Below are 21,948 nucleotides of genomic sequence, written 5' to 3' on the forward strand. Positions count from 1 at the left end.
GCTCTTAGTGGTCTCTCTTCTTGACCTCACCACTGCTTGCATTTCCATTTACTTGACTTGGGGTTGTTTAATATGTCTGCCCATATAGGAGTGGATTTATTCAAATAAATCAAGATTTTGCTCCTTTTTTCTCTGTCCTTGTTCACGCTCTCACTTGCTTCCTGATTGCATGTTCTATCTTACTTTACATGAAGACAGTAATGGTTTCACGTTTAATTATGGTGTTAAATTGAGCATCAAATCTTTTTGATGTGGTCAATGCCTATTCTATTCCTATGTACAGAAGAACTGTGCACTTCTCAGGAGAAATCTGCTCATCCCAAGGATATAGTAGTAAATCTGGAGCACTCTGATGCAGACTCTTCCAAGCCATCTTCTAAATCAGTGAGTGAAACCAACAGCCCAGCAGTGTCACAAGACCAAAAAGGTAAGAATTCACAGATTTGATGAGATGAAAATGTAGTGATGTGTATATTTAAAATTTAAATTATAAGTTTAATAGTTTAGCAATAAAGCTACTTTTTTCCCTTTTATGATTAGCCTGCATGTACCTATTTCAAAGCCCCAAACTATGTGAATGCAAAAGGCAAATAAAATCTCAAATGTAGAACAGGTCTGTCGGTATCTTGGAGAGCGTGAGACTGATTTCGCAACATTTTTGGGTACAGCCCCTTCACCGAGATTGAAAAAGAATAATAGCTGGGCCCTTTTTATAGGACTGACAAAAGCAAAGACTGGTCTCTTTTTAAAAAAAATTTTGATTGCTCCTAAGTGAACTTGTCAGTCTTCATTTTCTCTTCAAATGTTAGCTTTGACCTGTATTATTTCCAAAATTTTTGGACTCTCCTAATATCTGCACCTGTTCAGACAACCTGCTTTCTTGGGTAGAAAATAGCCCATTATTTGAACAGACATTGTGACATAGTGCGATAATTTGTTTTATAATAACTTGGTACCTGTAGAGGCCCAATAATTCAGAATGTCACTAATATAAAAAAGCAAACTCCTTTTAACAATAGTCCACACATTTTGAGCTGGCTCAAAATGTTGCTAATTTGGCCAATTAATAGGGGATTTGTCCTCGAAATTGACCATACTCCAGTATCTTAAAACTTTACAACACACAAAAAAAAACAGCCGAATATACACCTATTTGATACAGTCTTCCCTCTCTGTAAGAAAGACTTAAAAGAATGGACGCTGTGGCAAAAAGGACCAAAGAGAAGATTCTGCTGCCTTTAGCTTTGGTGCAAGCAAATAATTAATTGCCCTTTGTATGCAGGAGGTGTAAGTAACTGACTGGAGAAATGTGGTTACAGCAAAAATTGGCTTTAGATTTGGATGGTTGCCACTTCAATTGTGATTGAATGGCTTTTTTTAAAGCAATTTGGGTCTTTTTGGGATAAAAATACTTGAGTCATTCTTTGCACCAACAGTCAGTACATTAGTATTGTCAGGACATCACCTGTATTCAGGAGTCCACTGGAAAATCTTTGGCGGAAACATTTCACTCAGTGAAATGCTGATTATATCCAGCAGCACAAAGTTACCACCGAACTGTACCACGTGAGGAGTAAATTACATTCTGTTGGTAGTGAGCAGATACTTATTGGAACAAGTACAAAGTGAGATTTCCTGACCTTTTGATAAAATTAATGATGGAAAGATTTTCACTCAATAGATTTTGGTGCAATTCAATGACTTATAGCCTCTGTAAAGGTTTCTATTCTTTCAACATGTTGTATATAACTTTTTTTAAATGAGTAACTGCTGAATTCCTTTATTCTACAACAATCTCATGAGCGTTGTTTCAGTAGGGGAGCTAACAGCAATGCTGAATTTGTGGATCTTGCTTGTAGGAACAACCAAATGTACCCCTCTGCATGCCCATTTTGAGTTCATATATTTTATTGTTGAAGCAGTAATTTAAATACATTGGTCACCTCTGATATCCTGTAGTATAAGCCTCTGGGTAGTTTTAACTTTTATTGCTGGGGGAAAAGGCATTCCCAAATGGAAAAGAAAACCAGGCAGAGTGTAAAACCTCTGTCGATTCACTGTTCCACCTGGCGATAAAAGTTAAAATTGCTTCCACTGAGTTGTTGCGGATTCTGTGATTAATACATGCCACACAACCTGGCTAATCAGAGGCGTATTAACTTCAAGATGAGTAAAGGATGGATCATTCCCTGGCTGTGGACAAGGAAGAGATCCAAAGGCCTGTGCTGGGGGTGACATGATTGCACTGCTGAGGTTTGTGACAATTTCACTGCCCATAACTTCAGTTTCAGATTTTTTAAATCAATGGTCTCAATTCACATGATATAATTTGATCACATCATCGATTAGTGAACACTGTTAAATGTAATCATATCATGGCAAATTCTGCACAGAATTTAATGGAGTGAGAGAGAATACATAAAATACATCACTCCAAATATTATGGATCAAAATTTTGTTATCTAATCATTTATCAAAATATGAAACAAATGAACAAAATCAAGTGGAAAAATTGATGTGAAAATTGTCCTTACTTGTATATATTTTGGCTTGCTCAACACAATACTCTTTTAACCTGTTGAGTGCTGGCTGGCTTCTGCTTGTGATACTTATGGATCATTTGTGTAGCAGCAGCAGAGGAGGAAGGAGTTTCAACTCTGATGTGCACTGGGATATATAGTCCTTTTCTTTAGGGTGTGGGAATAATGGTTATGGAATAGTTTTAATGAGGTGTAATCCAAATTAATTAACGATGAGTCCATTGTAACCAAGCTGTGAACATTAGTGCTCGAGACACGAGGACAAAAATATTGTGCTCGGAAAATGCAGCATGCGTCTGAAGAATTGTGATTAGATATGCCTGGCGGCAGCTGTATAATCTTCAGCGTGAGACTAAAATCCAAGGCAAATTATGGATGTTTTCTTTATAAAAATCCTCTATGCTGCCTTATGCTTTTTTTTAAGAAAGTCCAAGAGACCATATTGTGTTTATATTGCCTGATATTTCACCTTTTTTAATAAGACATAGGCCTGGATGTTTAGCTTCTGAGGCAGTTGCGCATAGTCGGAAAATCTCCCAACTTCCTGTCCCTGCCTTGGGGAAAATGCACCCCTAATGGCAGGCTCTTCCTTCCTGGTCCGTAGGTGTAATGTAGTCCAACCCACCACCTTCAGATGCAGATCAAAAGTGGTCATGGGCTGCTGAGTGGAATGGCAGAGCGGTTAAAGACCCAAAAACAGAAGATGCTGGAAAATCTCAGCAGATCTGACAGCATCTGTGGAGAGAGAACACAGCTCTTAAATTTCAAGTCTGGATGCAGACTTGAAACTCAGCCCTGCATACAAATTAGTTCAGATCTCCATCTCAACTAGGAACTAGTCCATCTAAAGGTTTGCAGGGAGTCTGCACTTGCTGCATAAACTGGCAACTTTGTTCCTAATGCCTACTCCTCTGGGATGGGAGTGAGAGAACAATCTAACATTTTAACATAGCCTTAGGTAACTTATATACATGAGCCCTGACAATCCCACTTTATTAACACTTCTTATACTTTTATCATAAATCTGCATATCTATAAAGTGAATAGATTTTTGTACTCAAAAATGTAAAACTATAACTTTGCCCATTTCAAAGATTTCCCTCATTATCCTTCATGCCCTTTCAATTTCATCTTGTCTGTGAGAACAGCATTCTCCTCCTTCAATCCTATACCCAATACACTTCCAACGATGCAACTTGCTGGTTTCCATATTTAGTTGCTTCTCAAACTATGTAGTGTTCTCTTTATCTTCAAATGTGATGTTATCATCCCTCATGCCCTCTGTCCTTGCAAACTATTGCCTTATCTCCTTCCTTCAAGTCCTTGAACGTGTTGCCTTCCAGTTCCATGCCCATATTTCCTGCAACTCCATGTTTGAATCCCTCCAAATACTAAAATGATGCAAAGTTGTGAATGACATCCTACGTCACAGTGACAAAGGTAAGCTTTTCTCCTTATCTTTCCAAGTCTATCTGCAGGACAAAGGTAAGTCTCCCTCCTTATCTTTCCCGGTCTGTCTGCAGATTTTGATACAATTGACCACACCATTCTCCTCGATTCCCTTGCCACTAGCCGGATGGGACTGCACCCATTCGGTCCAATTCTTATCTAGCCAATGAATCACTTGCAATGTTTGCCTTTGCACTCCCTTACCATTGACTCTACTGTCCCCCAAGGATCTGTCGTTGGCCACCTCCTATTTCTTATCTATGTATTGTCCCTTGGCACCATTGTCTGAGAACACAGTGCCAGTTTCCACATGTACATTGACATCTCTACCTCACCGTCAACTCACCAACTTTCTCCAGTATATCAGACTGCTTATCTGGACTAGCAGAATTTTCCTCATTTAAATATTGCCAGACTGAAGCCCATGTCTTTGATCCCAAATACAAACTCTGTAGTCCAGTCACCAACTCCATCTCTTGGCTTTGCAACAGTCTGATGTTGCACCAGATATTGGAGAACAATCTAGTTATCTACAGGTATTTATGAAGTGCCTTTAACATAATAAAACATCCCAGTGTGCATCACAGCTGTTAAAGAAACATTTCACACACTGAACGTGTTCTCCAATACCTGCAAGTTCAACCCTTTAAGATGCTAGGGAGTCTTGACTTTGTGACAGAAATTGCTGCGGCGCACTTGAAGATATTGCCTTTTGTTGTTCAATCCATATGTTATCCATAACTGGATTCTAGTCACTGTTACTTGACATGGCCCAATCCCCAACCCCTTAATAGTGGGGATTAGTAGGAATCTGACTAGAAATCAGCAATTCCGTAAGCTACATGAGTTTTCTATGTTATCTAACCATAACATTCCATAATTTTGAAATTGAATAAACACATTGTGTATTCCGTTGCTATTCAAGCACAAGCCACAAAGTCTTCTCTACTCAGTCATGTGTATCGAGGCTACAACAAGTTTAAAAACGATGTTTCTTCAGTTCACCTCCCGCACCAGTACTGATTCATTCTTCATCCCCCATGGCCAGATAAGTGCTGACATGATGGGAGCCAGTGGTCCTGATAATAATATTTATGCTTTGCTGCAGTGTGTGCTCCCATTCCCAATTGTCAAGAGCTCTCCAGTGGGAAGAAGAACATATGAATGCATCACACAACTGTTATAACCAAGTCAATAACCTATTTATTGATTAATACTGTCTTAAGTAAGGAACAAATAACGTCTCATTTTATGTTCATCACATCAACATTTGATGTGTACTTTTTAAAATTATTTCATAGGGTGAGGGTCTCTGGCTCGACCAGCATTTATTGCCCATCCCTATTTGCCATTGAGAAGATGGCGGTGAGCTGCCACCTTGAACCATTGTAGCCCACGTGTAGGTACACCTACAGTGCTGTTGCAGACTGTTTCAAGGATTTTGACCTGGGAAAAGTGGAGGAGTGGTAATATTGTTCCTGTGTAGTCTATTTTTACGAGAGCAATCCAAACTAATCCCACTACTCTGCTCTTTTCCCATTTCCCTGTTATAATTTCAGAGTCGTAGAGGTTTACAGTATGGAAACAGGCCCTTCGGCCCAACTTGTTCACGCCATCCAGTTTTTACCATTAAGCTAGTCCCGATTGCCCACGTTTAGCCCATATCCCTCTATACCAATCTTGCTGATGTAACTGTCTGCTTTAAACATTCACTTTTATTGTAAAAGGTGCAATCATCCCCCTGTGGCAAAGCATTCTTTCTTCCATAGTAAGACTCCTCATAAAAAAGAAGCTCTCCTCTCCTTTACTATTTTAAATTAACTTGTCACTGGTTTCTCCAGTCAGAGGCAGTAGCCCATCCCATTTGTCCTATTAAAATTCCTCATCTTCTTAAGAAAGCTTTATTGAATCATTTCTTAGTCACCTCCGTTATAGTGGAAATATTCCAAACTTCACCAGTTTCTCCTTGGGAGCATAGAAACGGGTGTAAGCCATTTAGCTCTTCAAGCCTGTTTGGTCAATCACTGAGATGTCCAGCAGATTTCTGACTTAGCTCCATATACCCACCTTTGCTATCTTGTAACATCTTCAATTAACAAAAATCAATCAATCTCAATTTAAATTAGCAACTGATAAGGTCAAGTATTGTTTGCAGAGGAGTGTATGTAAAATTATTTCCTTACTTCTGAAAGGTTTGACTGTAATTGTTAGACTGTGCCCCCCCCATCCCCCACAGTCTGAGATTGCCCAACCAACTGAAATATTTCTCCTATCAGTGCCCTATGAAATCTTGAAGTTTTGATTAAATCACCTTGAATCTTCCCAGGGCGACAATTTGTGTAATATTTCCCCTTAATTCAACCTTTGGTATCCAGGTGAATCTATGCTACACTCCCTCCAAAGAGCAATACATCCTTCCTGAGGAATGGTGCTCGACACTGTTCACGATGTTCCAGTGTGGTCTTACAAAACTTTGTGTGACTGAAGTTATCACTTCATTCTAGTCTTCTAGATGTGAAGACCAAAATTCCATTTGCCTTTTTGATTATGATATACTTGTTCGTGACATTTCCTAATGATCTGTGAATATGAGGGACACCCGAGTCTTTTTGGTCTCCACATTTTATCTGTTTATCCTTTTTAGATCCAAAGTGGATGATCTCACAATTGTCTAGAGTGGAATCCATTTGCCATAGCTTTGTCCATTTATTTAATCAATATCTGCTTGTAATTTTACATTTCCAAATACACACACATATCTAAATAGAAACTTGCAAGTGATATCAAAATCAACAATGAGTCCTGGGGATTTATCACACTTCCATTCACTGGGATCTGAGTATTTATTTTGCATTCTTTATGCTCGCTCTTTTAGTTTTATGTTGCCCTTTAGCTCTTCTTCATCGTTGTTGCTTGTTTCTGTCAAGTCCAACTTTTGCCCTGTAAAGATGTAAGCTGGTCCTAGTATCTCAAATCCTAATTTAAATACGGTCTATGACTGATTTCTCTGCCATTTTACTCATTAACGGATTTGCTCCATTTACTTTGGACTAGGCTCTGTCTCTCGTCACATTGAAGTTGACCTTAGTGGAATCTTAGAAGTTTCATGTCTTTCCACTTGAAACACTATGCTGAACTCAATGGTATTATGATCACTATCAGCTAGATTTCATTTTCCTTCCCGGTGAATCTATACTGTAAGCTGTCTGAAGCTTTAATGCCTCTTCTTTAATGGGGTGTCCAAATCAGCTCACAAGCATTCAGCTATGATATAAATATTCCCTTGTACTAATTTGACACAACTTTTTTCTCTCTCTTGTGGTTTAACAGATCGCTGCAAGTATGTGAGGTACTGTTTAAACATGAATGTAACTCAGCTGCCTAACAGATGTAACTTAGAATAATTCCACCCTCATTTCCCTTAAGGAACTGATTTTTGTCTTGATTTTCTTGAAACCTAATATAGTTTAAAGTAGCTGCCCTCTAATGATTAGTTCCATAACGTTGGCTCAGTAAGTAGTAAATGTTGTAGCTTGCCATCTAATGTAACCCAAAAACTTGACAGACCTTTTGAGGAGCAAAGGTGAGCAGGGGGTCTGTTGCACGAAGGGAACCTCCACCATTAGTGAACACTTGATTTGATGATGTCTGCAGATCATTGAGTATGTGGTTTCTTTATCTAATATGTAAAGAAATAAATCTCACTTGTGACCTTAAGAGTTTCTCTTTTTATAAGAGATGTCAATTTGGATTTCTTGGAGTTGATCTAACATATTTGTGCACTATATGTTTTTCATGCAGGGCAGCACAGTGGTTAGCACTGCTGTCTCACAGATTCCCGGCTTGAGTCACAGTCTGTGCGGAGTCTGCACGTTCTCCCCGTGTCTGCGTGGGTTTCCTTCGGGTGCTCCGGTTTCCTCCCACAGTCCGAAAGATGTGCTGGTTAGGTGGATTGGCCATGCTAAATTCTCCCTTAGTGTACCCGAACAGACACTGGAGTTTGGCGACTCAGGGATTTTCACAGTAACTTAATTTCAGTGTTAATATAAGCCCTACTTGTGACACTAATGAATAAAAAAAAATGAAGCAGTTAAGTTTATTTAATAGTGTTACAAGTAGGCAATGAAGTTACTGTGAAAATCCCCTAGTTGCCATATTCCGGCATCTATTCGGGTACACTGAGGGAGAATTTTTTTATCATGGCCAATGCATCTAACCGGTTTCCTCCCACATCGGACTGTGGGAGGAAACCGGAGCACCCGGAGAAAACACAAGGAGACACGGGGAGAGCATGCAGATGCCACACAGACAGTGATCCAAACTGGGAATCAAACCCGGGTCCCTGGCGTTGAGAGAGCAGTGCTAACCACTGTGCCACCATGCCACGTTAAGTTGTTAGTCCATGCTTGACAGTCCTCTGTGTATCAGTGATTCCTGCAAGGCAGTGGAATATGAGATTTGAAAGAGAAAGTGGGGGCAATGGCAGTGCCAAACAGGACACCATGTACTTTCCAGGAGCAGAATTTAAACTGGCACTGCAGGGGACATTAAGCCTGCCTGAAAGGGAATTATTAAAAGCAAAGATGATCAAAAATAACTGCTTTGACATGGCTGCAAGTGTTGTTACCTTTGTTGATTTAAATCACATTACAATTAATTATTGAATGTAACACCCTCATTTCTCTCTGTGCCTCCACAATGTGAGCCTCAAGAGTAAAGTTTTTTTTTTGATTATACCAAAATTGCATTGGTGTTCCATTTTCCCACACTAAGTGAGCAATATTGGAAATATTCGCCACACTTCAGTTTGTCACACAAAAGAAAACTGTGATTGCGGGGCTCAAGCATCATTAAACTGGTTCTATTTAAAATTAAGTAGAATTTGAGTTGATGCTTGAACACTCTTCTGCCTTCAATGATCACTGTGCAATACCCACCAGATGATTGGCACTGCGTGCGTAAAACCACTAATATTATGCCAAGAATGAAGTGCAGACTGGACTTGTACAGCTGGGTTGGGCAAGAATATTTTTAGTTCAGATCCTGGGAAGTGAAGGCACTCTATTGTACAAGGTTATTTCCTGTCCATTGGAATCTGTGCTGACAAAGCAAACTAGAGATCATTGCAGGCTTAACTCTAACGTTTGATGTGAAATACGGAATTAAAACCTAATCTGGTATTTGTCTCCATCAAACTGAATTCGACACCAGACAGGGAAAGCTGGTTGTCTATGTTAATTCGGGGTACTTCAGTGAACCTGGCTAGTAATTGGATTATTTACATTCTTGTCATTACTATTCATCATAATAACATCAATACATAACATGAAAGTCCAGTACAATGGATAGAAATGCCACAACCTTTTTGAATAGCAGTTCCAGTGTTGAGTCTGCATCTCATAATCATCAGTTGCTATTAATTTTGTCTGCGACTCGACATGAATTTGGATTCTAAATGTTACAAATTCTAAATCTTCAGTAAGTCTGGATGTGTAATCAATGATATGTAATGCTTTATTTTAGATTAATGTATTATATATTGAAAGGTTTAAGGGAAGGTCATGTCACTAGACTAGGAATCTAGAGCCCAGGGTTATTGCTCTGGGGACATGGATTTAAATCCCACCATGGCGGCTGATGGAATTTAAATTCAATGAATCAAGAGAGAGTCTCTGTAATGTGGGGACTACAAAACTGTCATCGATTGTTGTAAACACACATCTGGCTCTCTAATGTCCTTTAGGGAACGAAATCTGCTATCCTTACCTGGTCTGGCCTACATGTGACTCCCAGCAAGAAGATTATGCCCTTTAAAATGCTCCAGTAAGCCACTCCATTCAAAGGCATTTAGGGATGCTGACTTTGCCAGAGATGCCCACATAAAAGTCAATATGTTCTATATAATGTGATCTTGTTTAAATCTTTTAACAACCAGCAGTTGAAAAGCCAAATGCATTTTCTACCTAATGTATTTTTAGGGATATGCAGATCAAAGCATTGTCCACAAAAGGAACTATGATTAGCTTTCTGTAAGCTTGCGCAGGGATTTTCCGCTCCCAATCATGGCATGCACCAAGGCGAGTGCGAGAGCAAAATCTCACAAGCAGGTTTGAAATGGGATTTCCAAAAATGTCAAGCGAGGAAGTGATTTTGTCCTTCACCTATCAATGGCGGCCTGTGTTTCCCACCACCAAACATTGTGAACGTTATTAGGATACATTTGGATCTCATTATAAAAGCTACTTGCTGGAATTGTTCCTTCCGTGACTGTGTGCAATTAGAACTCTGTTTCAAAACAGGATTTCAATACTGTGCAGCTGGCAACCTGAACTTAGCTTGGGACTTAGTTTGTTTGTACAACATTGTTAGCTAACAAGGATCAGTGCAAGATTTCACAGCAAATCTCCACAGTGACCAGACTAGGGTTAAGGTGGGGGTGGCTTTTACTGTGCTGCAGGGCAAGGGCTCCACTAGTGAAGGGCAAGCCAAAAGTAAAGGAAGGGACCACAGGGCAATGGCTCCACTGGGCAAGGGACCGACAGGTTGGGGGAAGTTGCACAGAAATGTGTGACTTGAGGGCGGGGTACTAAATGGACAACCAACTGAAATGTGACTTCCAAAAGGAGGACACTGCCACAGCTGAGACTTGTTAGCAACTGCTCAGTTGACGTGCACGGGTTATGCTCATTCAAGCACCATTGATCCCTCAAAGTGGCGATGATTGCTCCCCTTGTGAATAGCCTTCAAATTTGCTAGCTTCTTCTCGTCTGCAGAACATTTGGGTGACTAAACAAGCTTGTGGGGGGCACAGTTGGGTGTGGGGTTGGTAGGGAGGAGTTATGAACACTCATGCATTCCCCATGCTGGGTTCTTTTTGGGGGTCAGGACTCCAGCGTGTGTGAAGAGCTCTTGAGACAACAATCACAGTTGGTCCCTTGACCAAAAGTGAAAAGCAATTTGCTGATTCCTGTATTGTTTTGGTAGCCATGATGTGGACAGCCCCGAACATCACCCAAGCACAATGCAACACCATCCGCGCTCTCAAGACCAACTGCAGCATTGTCATCAAACCAGCAGACAAAGGAGGGGCCATAGTCATACTGAACAGAATGGATTACTGCAAAGAAGTCTACCTACAACTGAACAACGAGGAACATTACAGACAGTTACTCGCAGACCCGACCAAAGAACACACCCGTCAACTCAACAGACTGATCAATACCTTTGATCCGGACCTTCAGAGCACCCTCCATGCTCTCATCCCACATACTCCCCGCGTTGGATATCTCTACTGCCTCCCGAAAATGCACAAGGCAAACACACCCGGCCGTCCCATTGTATCGGGCAATGGGACCCTGTGCGAGAACCTCTCCGGCTACGTCAAGGGCATCCTGAAACCCATTGTACAAAGAACCCCCAGCTTTTGTCGCGACACTACGGACTTCCTACAGAAACTCAGCACACATGGAGCTGTTTAACCAGGAGCACTCCTGGTCACAATGGATGTCTCGGCACTCTACACCAGCATCCCCCACAATGGTAGCATTGCTGCAACTGCCTCAGTACTCAACGCCGACAACTGCCAATCTTCAGATGCAATTTTACAACTCATCCGCTTCATCCTGGACCACAATGTCTTCATCTTCAACGACCAGTTCTTCATCCAGACACACGGAACAGCCATGGGGACCAAATTCGCACCTCAATATGCCAACATCTTCATGCACAGGTTCGAACAAGACCACTTCACTGCACAGGACCTTCAACTGATGCTATACACTAGATACATCGATGACATTTTCTTCCTTTGGACTCATGGTGAACAATCACTGAAACAACTATATGATGACTTCAACAAGTTCCATCCCACCATCAGACTCACCATGGACTACTCTCTGGAATCAGTTGCATTCTTGGACACACGCATCTCCATTAAGGACGGTCACCTCCGCACTTCACTGTCCCTCAAGCCCATGGATAACCTCACGATGCTCCACTTCTCCAGCTTCCAACCTAAACACGTTAAAAGAAGCCATCCCCTACAGACAAGCCCTCCGTATACATAGGATCTGCTCAGATGAGGAGGATCGCAATAGACACCTCCAGACGCTGAAAGGTGCTCTCATAAGAACAGGAAATGGTGCTCAACTCATCGATCGACAGTTCCGACGAGCCACAGCGAAAAACCGCACCAACCTCCTCAGAAGACAAACACGGGACACGGACAGAATACCCTTCATCGTCCAGTATTTCCCCGGAACAGCGAAGCTACGACATCTTCTCCATGTCATTGATGAGGACGAACATCTCGCCAAGGCCATCCCCACACCCCCACTTCTTGCCTTCAAACAACCACACAATCTCAAACAGACCATTGTCCGCAGCAAACTTCCCAGTCTTCAGGAGAACAGTGACCACGACACCACACAACCCTGCCACAGCAACCTCTGCAAGACGTGCCGGATCATCGACATGGATGCCATCATCTCACGTGAGAACACCATCTACCAGGTACATGGTACATGCACTTGCAACTCGCCCAACGTCGTCTACCTGATAAGCTGCAGGAAAGGATGTCCCGAGGCATGGTACATTCGGGAGACCATGCAGAAGCTATGACAACGGATGAATGAACACCGCTCAACAATCACCAGGCAAGAGTGTTCTCTTCCTGTTGGGGAACACTTCAGCAGTCACGGGCATTCGGCCTCTGATCTTCCGGTAAGCATTCTCCAAGGCGGCCTTCACGACACACGACAACGCAGAGTCACTGAGCAGAGACTGATAGCCAAGTTCCGCACACATGAGGACGGCCTCAACCAGGATCTTGGGTTCATGTCACACTATCTGTAACCCCCACGACTTGCCTGGGCTTGCAAAATCTCACTAACTGTCCTGGCTGGAGACAATACATATCTCTTTAACCTGTGCTTAACCCTCTCTCCACTCACATTGTCTGTACCTTTAAGACTTGATTACCTGTAAAGACTTGCATTCCAACCATTATTTTGTAAATTGGGTTTGTGTCTTTATATACCCTGTTTGTGAACAGAACTCCCACTGACCTGATGAAGGAGCAGCGAGCGCTTTGTGGCTTTTGCTACCAAATAAACCTGTTGGACTTTAACCTGGTGTTGTTAGACTTCTTACTTGCTTTGTTACTGCAGTGAGGGGACAATCATGAAGATGGAGCCTGGTGTTATCACTGTCTGCAGTATTGCCTATAGGCTGGAGAGAAGCAGGGGAAGAATGCAATGGAGGCACCTGGCTCGCCATAGAGAGGAGCTGAACCAAGAAGACCAGGAGCCAATGGGGCCTCCCCTGGACGCAGCTGATGATCCCTGGAGAGCTGTCATGTGTGGACACCACACGGGACTCCAGGTGTATCGACATTGCATGTGTTATCCACACATGAACAAGAACACTGTCACTGACGCGCCAAAGCATCTGCTCTCACATGCCAACTTTTGCAAGATTTGGCACCATTTGGTAAGATTTGGTAGGCCTCAGTGCTTTGCCATGTCAGCACAATCACCTCAGACTGAAGATGGATGGACTCCTGCCTCGTGCCTTGCAGTCTGAGGAGTGCTGCTCACATTCCTTCCTAATGTTCCGGAGCTTGCTTTTGGAGCTCCAGCAACTGATTATGACTGCATCCAGAGGTTCTTCATCTGGCTTGGACTCAGCAGATTCCTTGGCCTCCACAATTCTCTAAGTGCCGGCAATGTGGGATGCCCCTGCCTCTATCTGCTGTGGATCAGACCTTGCAATGTGCTCACAGATTGAGTCTGATGCTACACAAGAACTAGGTCCCATCAAGGTGTGTCTCTCTGCATTGTTGGAGAGTGTGGTTGAGGACTGTGACAGGTCTTCAATGTTGCTGTTTTCAGAATCTTTATCTGAGTTCTTGTCAGGGCTGGAGTCAATGGCCTGGCTCGTGGCTGACCTTGAACTTTGCAGAGCTGGCTGAGAAAGAAAGGAGAGGTGATTAGTGCATGGCAGGGGCTGCTAAACAGGAGACATCACTCACAGTATGGTTGGCTGATGGATGTTATAGTGTAGGGTCATCGCTTGGGTGTGTACCACTTACCTCACTGTCAGCGCCGACACAATCCACATGCTTTCTGGCTAGTTTTTAGCTACTCTACTGGTGTGGGACCCCTCCACCTTCTTGTGAGCCAGCTTGTCCTGCGTAAAAACAGGTGGAGAGGGTGTGAGCTAGACGTATGTGAGGACACATAAGGATACCTGGCATGTGGGTGGCAAGTGGTGCCATCAGCAGGATAAGGATGCAAGCTCCCGAGGAGATGAGGCCAAATGATGTGAGGGTGTGTGAAAGTGAATGGTGATGTCCCTTGAGGGGCAGCGAGTGAGTTCCTTGTGAATGTGTTATGGGCCGAGTGTGAGAGTTAAGGCTACTGAGATGGTTGACTTTAATCTAGCAGAATCAAGAAATCAGTCATCCTCTTCCTGTCCTGTGTGGTTGACATCTCTTGCTGGATGCTGGCACTGACCACCGCTGCAACCACCTCTCAAGCTAGATGGGTGACCTTTCTGGGGCTCCCGCAGCCAGAGTGGGGATAGAGTACATCGCTGTGGGCTTCCACTGAGCTTCAGTGAAGCATCGGTAAATTTGGATGCCATTTGTTATGTGGAGCTTAAGCTCAGAACGTTGGTGAGGCCACAGCTGGAGTACTGTGTGCAGCTCTGGTCACCTCACTATAGGAAGGATGTGATAGCACCAGAGGGGGTACAGAGGTGATTCACCAGGATGTTACCTGGTCAGACTAAATAGGTTTGGATTGTTTTCTTCAGAGGAGAGAAGCTGAGGGAGACATGATTGGGGTGTGTAAGATTATGAGGGGTGTGGACAGGGTGAATCGGAAGCAGCTGTTCCCTGTGGTTGCCCGCGGGGTGGGGGGAGAGTCAGTCACGAGGGGGTATAGCTTTATGGTAAGGGCAGGAGATTCAGAGGGGGTTTGAGAAAATACTTTTTCACTGAGGGCGGTGAGAATCTGAAATGCACTGCCTGGGAAGGTAGTGGAGGCCGGAAACCTTACAACCATTTCAAATGTATTTGGGTGAGCATTTGAAATATCAACATTCAAGGATATGGTACAAGTGCTGGAACATGGGATTAGCGTGACTTCAGTGATAGTTATTGTTGGTGCAGATTCGATGGACCGAAGGGCCTTTTCTGCACTGTACGACTCTGACTCGGAGTGAAAGAGTAAAGACTGTGCGAACGCACCCTTTAAACATGGCTTTAGGAGCTGAGGAGCTCTGAGGTTGCGACAGCTCGGCTAGTGAATCAAATGCCAGTGACACAGTGTGATGCCTGTGGGTGAAAAATGAATGATGTCTGAAGTGCGCAATACAGTGTGGAAACCGGCATTGAGGTCGGTGGGTTGAATGCTGATTTTTGCACCCGCTCCCACAGATTGTCCTTTTCCAGCAAAGTCCTGGCCTTCGTAATGCTAGATAAAGTGGTTTTAAGATGTTTACATATAACAAATCAGTAAGTTGGAAATACATTTTTAACACCCCTCCATTCAATTGTAAAAATGTCCATTAAACGTATCAGTTTGTCATAGTTAATGGCTAATTTTTAAAAAAGTGCCATCAGTTATTTTTCAGAAAGTTGATGGGTGTTTACTATGTGGTGAGACTAGAGGATAGATTTTCCAGGTCTTCACATGAGAAAATCATGAGCAGTGCTCTGGTCTAACTTTCTTTAATGGATGCTGGTGTCATGTGCAGACTCCAAAAAAATGTCTACCGAGGATCTTGAAATAAACTCTGAATAAAAGCTGGTAGTTACACAGGAAAATGTCAAGACTCCAAGGTACCTTGTAAATATAATTGTGTGTACTGCCAGATATTGCAGGAAATGCTTCCTTTTGCATAATCATTGTGGAAAGCTCCAAACCAATGTGTTAGCTGAAACCAGACTGAATTGTGTATCAAACCCCTGTGAAACCTTCCCTTTATAGATGGCTACAGGCTCTCCATTTTTTCCAGAGTGGTTAAATAGCTGAAGCGTATATTGCATTCTATCAGCCATGACATGAATCTCCTCAATACACCTGTACAAATTAATGATTGCATTCTGTTATTTCCATCTCAACATAACTGATTTAAAAAAAAAAAGAAATAAATATTTTCAACTAACTTACTCAAGATAAAAGTTGTGCTCAAGATTCTGATTATGGTTGACTGGAACATTTCCATGTCCGTTGACACTGTGCATAGAACAAAATGGCTGACTGGGAGGTCGACCAGTGTCGATAATAGTATAGCCCTATTAAATGGAGCAGGAGGAGAAATGACTTCCTCAGCACTGGGTATTTGGGGTGTAATCTGACATAACGTATGTACCAGAACAAGCATTTGAGTTGAGATGGGATAAAGAAGGAAAAATAAGTGGGATAAAAAAAAGATAAGTCCGTGGCTAATAGCTACCAGTCTTCAGCAGGGGTCTTCTTGTGTTTGTCTGACTTTGCACGAATGGCATGTCTTGGTCTTCCTCCTCCTATTTTCCAGCCCCCCAACCTTCCTCCATGTTTTTGTCAAATTGGTGTCAATGTGGTTCCTCATCCGTGTCTGGATCACTGCCTTCCTGCCCACCAGCCTCCCTCCATGTTTTTACAAATTGGTGTCAATGTGAATCCTTATCCATGTCTGGATCATTGCCTGTAATAGAGTACGAGGAATATTTGGTGATGGAGGGAGGAAAAGTTTATCAAAAAGATATTCAAAGATTACTGTTACTGAATGGTTTGATCAATTAAATTTTCTCCACCACAGATATAAACAAACTCTTGTAAATCAGTTGATAGCTGTCTGAGCAAACAGACATTTTCAGGACAGGGTTGGAGTTTGGGCTGAGTTAACGAAATAATACAGCACAATTAAATATCAAGCCTATTACTTTAGTTCGCTCATGTTTTTTTCTACATCCTGCAAGTACTAAATTAATGTTCACAACGTAATTCACCATTAATTGCATTCTAAACCAACTAATTAATGTTTACTTTGTTTACATCCAGTGATGCATTTGAAGTTAACTTTTACTTTATTGGTTGTTTTGAACATAATGCAGATGAAGAAGATGACGGAAAGGCGTCAACCCAGCCACTCTTGAAAAAAGGCAGGCATCCCATCTTTTGTTTTCATTTCATTATTTGCTAAATCATTATTTAAGTTGTGCTCGAAGCCAGAATTTTCATTTTGTCTTTTTTTTTGTACCGTTGCATATTTTGTGAGGTTTTCTTTTGCTTTGAATACCTCAGATATATCTTGCTTTAAATCTCTACTCCCTTTTCTCAGTGTCCCTCCTGTATTAGCTGGTGCTGATTCCTTTTTGTAAAGTCCGTGAAGTTCCAGCTTAAACATTTCAGTTGCACGTTTCTCAATACCTCCAATAACTCTGCCAGCTCAATACAAGTTCTATGATAGCTGTCAAAAATTTGCCTTAACAAGGAAGATTTGAGTATTGGAAATAAAAACAGAAAATATTCCAAATATGAAGCAGCTCAATCAGCACCTAAAAGCAGATATACTAATGTTTTCAGGTGTAGCCCTTTATCAGGAATGACAAAGGGCTACACTCAAATGGAAACCTCTTTTTCTTTTAGAGACTGACTGATTTAATATGCACTTGTATTTGTTGCTACCTTTTGCTTTGCTTACAATTTAAATTGTACCCAAGCTAAAGATGCCTTGTGTGTTCCTCAGTCCATTCTGTTGGTGTTTGTGGTTTGCAATATAGCATGGATAGTGTTCCAAGCTATACAGCAAAGTTTGTGTAACCTATCCATTTATTTTTCAAAGCGTTGGTGGTGGAGGGGGAAGTTGAAAAGTGTGTTTTATCTGTGTATATTGGGCAGGCGCGGTGTGGGGTTACAGGGCTGTTGATATTATCTGAGTCCACCTTTCTTTTTCATTGGACCATCAATGAGGTTTTAGCATTACTGTGGTATCCTTCACTGGAATGAGGTTGTTTATTCTGTACCTGAGTGCATGGAAATGTGAATTGTAGTTCTAGTGCCTCCAAGCAATGGTAGGTAATTGACCCAGAAATACTTTACCCATTCCTATTAACAATAAGAATTTACTAACTGTGTCAAAAAATGGAAATCCAGTTTAGTAAGATAATGAAAGTCTGGTATGCAATCTTGTTTTGAAAAAAATAGTTTCATTGAAAAACATAGAAAAAACTATCTTGGTCCAGAAAATGCAATAATGTTATGCCTAATAGAAGTAAATTAGATCAATGCAAAAACTTGTAGTGATGGCATTTTGTTGGCACTTGCAAGACTTAACCAGAGTCACTAGCTGCCCTTTTATAATCGGGCCGTTTGAGAAATTTATAAAAGAAAGTTGCTGCAGGCTTGCATATTTGGATGACTTGCTAACGTTAGAATTTTTGGGGTGGGGGGAAGCAATGAAATGCTTTTTTAAAATATTTTTTCATGGGATGTGGGCTTCGCTGGTCAGGCCATCCCTAATTGCCCTTTACAAAGTGGTATTGAGCAAATGTGAGATGGGACTGAAATAAGGGAAGTGTTTTGGGAGCAAAATTTGTTGGACCTGGTAAAATAAATTCATAGAGATGCATTTGTCATGTAAAGAAAATTCCCTGGATCAGTCACTTTATTTTTCCTGAGAAAGGGCAATCAAAAAAAATGCAGGAAATGCTAATTTCGGGGACCTTTCTGGTTCTCTGAAACACTCTGTAATCCATATTTTCCTTTGTGAAATGACTTGCCATGTTAAACTCTGATTGCTGCTTACAATGCTCTTGGCTTCTTTGGAAAAGTGCCTAATTTTGCGTGAAACTTTATAGAGGCTAAAGGTCCATCTGTGCCTATGAATATGACTGATCAGAAGCTGCTCCAGGCCAGCTCTCGCTTCCAAAAGAAACAAGGCAAAGGGACGATTGACGTCTGGTGGCTTTTTGATGATGGAGGTATAACTTGTTTTGTTCTGCAATTCATTTCCTTATATTGTACAAATAAACTGGCCAATAATTTCCAGTTCTCTCTCTTGTTTGTTTGCTAAGTTCTACTTTGGAAATGAGCTGGAAAAGAAAGTTTTGGGTTGGTTAAATGTCTACAGCAGTTTTTTGCTTTGATAGGCCTGACGCTACTTATCCCATATCTTCTCACTACGAAGAAAAAATGGAAAGATTGCAAGATCAGAGTGTTCATTGGTGGAAAAATAAACAGGATAGACCACGACAGGCGAACGTGAGTAATGTTAATGATTTTGGCGAAACTAAAAGTTTTATGTGTGTTTGCAGATGTGTGAATAGTAAACAGCTAGTTCCATTTTCATTAAATTGTTTGTACGTTAGAGAGTATGGCTAAACATCAAGTGAATTTTATGAGCGAACTTATACTGTGTGTAGGTAACATTGTAAGAAGTCTCACAACACCAGGTTAAAATCCAACAAGTTTATTTGGTAGCACGAGCTATCGGACGCTGGTCACTGCACTTTGACAGTGACCACAATTCGATTACGTTTACCTTAGCTATGAAAAAGGATAGGTATATACCAAAGGGCAAGAGTTATAGCTGGAGGAAAGGAAATTATGATGCGATTAGGCGAGATTTAGCTGGCATAGGTTGGGGAAGGAAACTGCAGGGGATGAGCACAATTGAAATGTGGAACTTGTTCAAGGAACAGCTACTACGTGCCCTTGATAAATATGTACCTGTCAGGCAGGGAGGAAGCAGACGTGTGAGGGAACCGTGGTTTACTAAGGAGGTTGAATCTCTTGTGAAGAGGAAGAAGGAGACTTATGTAAAGATGAGACGTGAAGGCTCAGTTAGGGAGCTTGAGAGCTACAAGTTAGCCAGGAAGAACCTAAAGAAAGAGTTAAGAAGAGCCAGGAGGGGACATGAGAAGTCTTTGGCAGGTAGGATCAAGGAAAACCCTAAAGCTTTCTATAGATATGTCAGGAGTAAAAGAATGACCAGGGTAAGATTAGGACCAGTCAAGGACAGGAGTGGGAAGTTGTGCATGGAGTCTGAAGAGATAGGAGAGGCACTAAATGAATATTTTTCGTCCGTATTCACACTGGCGAGGGACAGTGTTGAGGGGAGTACTGAGATGCAGGCTGTTGGACTGGATGGGATTGAGGTTCATAAGGAGGAGGTGTTAGCAATTCTGGAAAGGGTAAAAATAGATAAGTCCCCTGGGCCGGATGGGATTTATCCTAGGATTCTCTGGGAGGCTAGGGAGGAGATTGCAGAGCCTTTGGCTCTGATCTTTGGGTCGTCATTGTCTACTGAAACAGTGCCAGAAGACTGGAGGATAGCAAATGTTGTCCCCTTGTTCAAAAAGGGGAGTAGGGACAACCCTGGTAATTATAGACCGGTGAGCCTTACTTCTGTTGTGGGCAAAGTATTGGAAAGGATTATAAGAGATAGGATTTATAATCACCTGGAAAGGAATAATTTGATTAGGGATAGTCAGCACGGTTTTGTGAAGGGTAGGTCGTGCCTCACAAACCTTATTGAGTTCTTTGAGAAGGTGACCAAAGAGGTGGATGAGGGTAAAGCGGTTGATGTGGTGTATATGGATTTCAGCAAAGCATTTGATAAGGTTCCCCATGGTAAGCTTTTGCAGAAAATACGAACACATGGGATTGAGGGTGATTTAGTGGTTTGGATCAGGAATTGGCTAGCTGTAAGAAAACAGAGGGTGATGGTTGATGGAAAATATTCATCCTGGAGTTCAGTTACTAGTGGTGTACCGCAAGGATCTGTTTTGGGGCCACTGCTGTTTGTCATTTTTATTAATGACCTGGATGAGGGCATACAAGGATGGGTTAGTAAATTTGCGGATGACACTAAAGTTGGTGGAGTTGTAGACAATGCGGAGGGAAGTGGCAGGTTACAGAGGGACATAGATAAGCTACAGAGCTGGGCTGAGCGGTGGCAAATGGAGTTTAATGCGGAAAAGTGTGAGGTGATTCACTTTGGAAGTAGTAACAGGAATACAGAGTACTGGGCTAATGGTAAGATACTTGGTAGTGTGGATGAACAGAGGGATCTGGGTGTCCATGTGCATAGATCCCTGAACGTTGGCATCCAGGTTGATAGGGTTGTTAAGAAGGCGTACGGTGTGTTAGCTTTTATTGGTAGAGGGATTGAGTTTCGGAGCCAGGAAGTCATGTTGCAACTGTACAAAACTCTGGTGCGGCCGCACTTGGAGTATTGCGTACAGTTCTAGTCGCCACATTATAGGAAGGATGTGGAAGTGTTGGAAAGGGTGCAGAGGAGATTTACCAGGGTGTTGCCTGGTATGGTGGGAAAATCATATGAGGAAAGGCTGAGGGGCTTGAGGTTGTTTTCATTAGAGAGAAGAAGGTTAAGAGGTGACTTAATAGAGGCATACAAGATGATCAGAGGATTAGATAGGGTGGATAGTGAGAGCCTTTTTCCACGGATGGTGATGGCTAACACGAGGGGACATAGCTTTAAATTGAGGGGTGATAGATATAGGACAGATGTTAGAGGTAGGTTCTTTACTCAAGAGAGTAGTAAGGGCGTGGAATGCCCTGCCTGCAGCAGTAGTGGACTCGTCAACATTAAGAGCATTCAAATGGTTATTGGATAAACATATGGATGATATTGGAATAGTGCAGGTTAGATGGGCTTTAGATTGGTTTCACTGGTCGGCGCAACATCGAGGGCCGAAGGGCCTGTACTGTGCTGTAATGTTCTATGTTCATCAGGTGAGTCTCACCTGATGAAGGGGCAGTGCTCTAAAAGTTCAGGCTACCAAATAAACCTGTTGGACTTTAGCCTGGTGTTGTGAGACTTCTTACTGTGCCTACCCCAATCCAACGCTGTCATCTCCACATTGTTGGTAACATGGTAACAACCATTTGCTACCAGTTTCTGTATTGCATGCATAAATATATCTTGCATGTTACGTTATTGATAC

The 21,948-nt window shown here is 42.0% G+C and overlaps 1 protein-coding gene across 1 annotated transcript in view; it reads left to right on the forward strand.

Annotated features, from left to right (window-relative positions):
• Nucleotides 1-21,948, forward strand: part of slc12a2 (solute carrier family 12 member 2) — a 215,162-nt gene that overhangs the window by 171,767 nt on the left and 21,447 nt on the right. The window contains exons 20-23 of the mRNA XM_078214342.1: nt 284-427; nt 17,092-17,139; nt 18,838-18,960; nt 19,129-19,240. Of these exons, the coding sequence (XP_078070468.1) occupies nt 284-427; nt 17,092-17,139; nt 18,838-18,960; nt 19,129-19,240 (427 nt within the window). The remainder of the gene's footprint in view (nt 1-283; nt 428-17,091; nt 17,140-18,837; nt 18,961-19,128; nt 19,241-21,948) is intronic.

This window comes from Mustelus asterias, chromosome 6, assembly GCF_964213995.1.
Source record: "Mustelus asterias chromosome 6, sMusAst1.hap1.1, whole genome shotgun sequence".
NCBI lineage: Eukaryota > Metazoa > Chordata > Chondrichthyes > Carcharhiniformes > Triakidae > Mustelus > Mustelus asterias.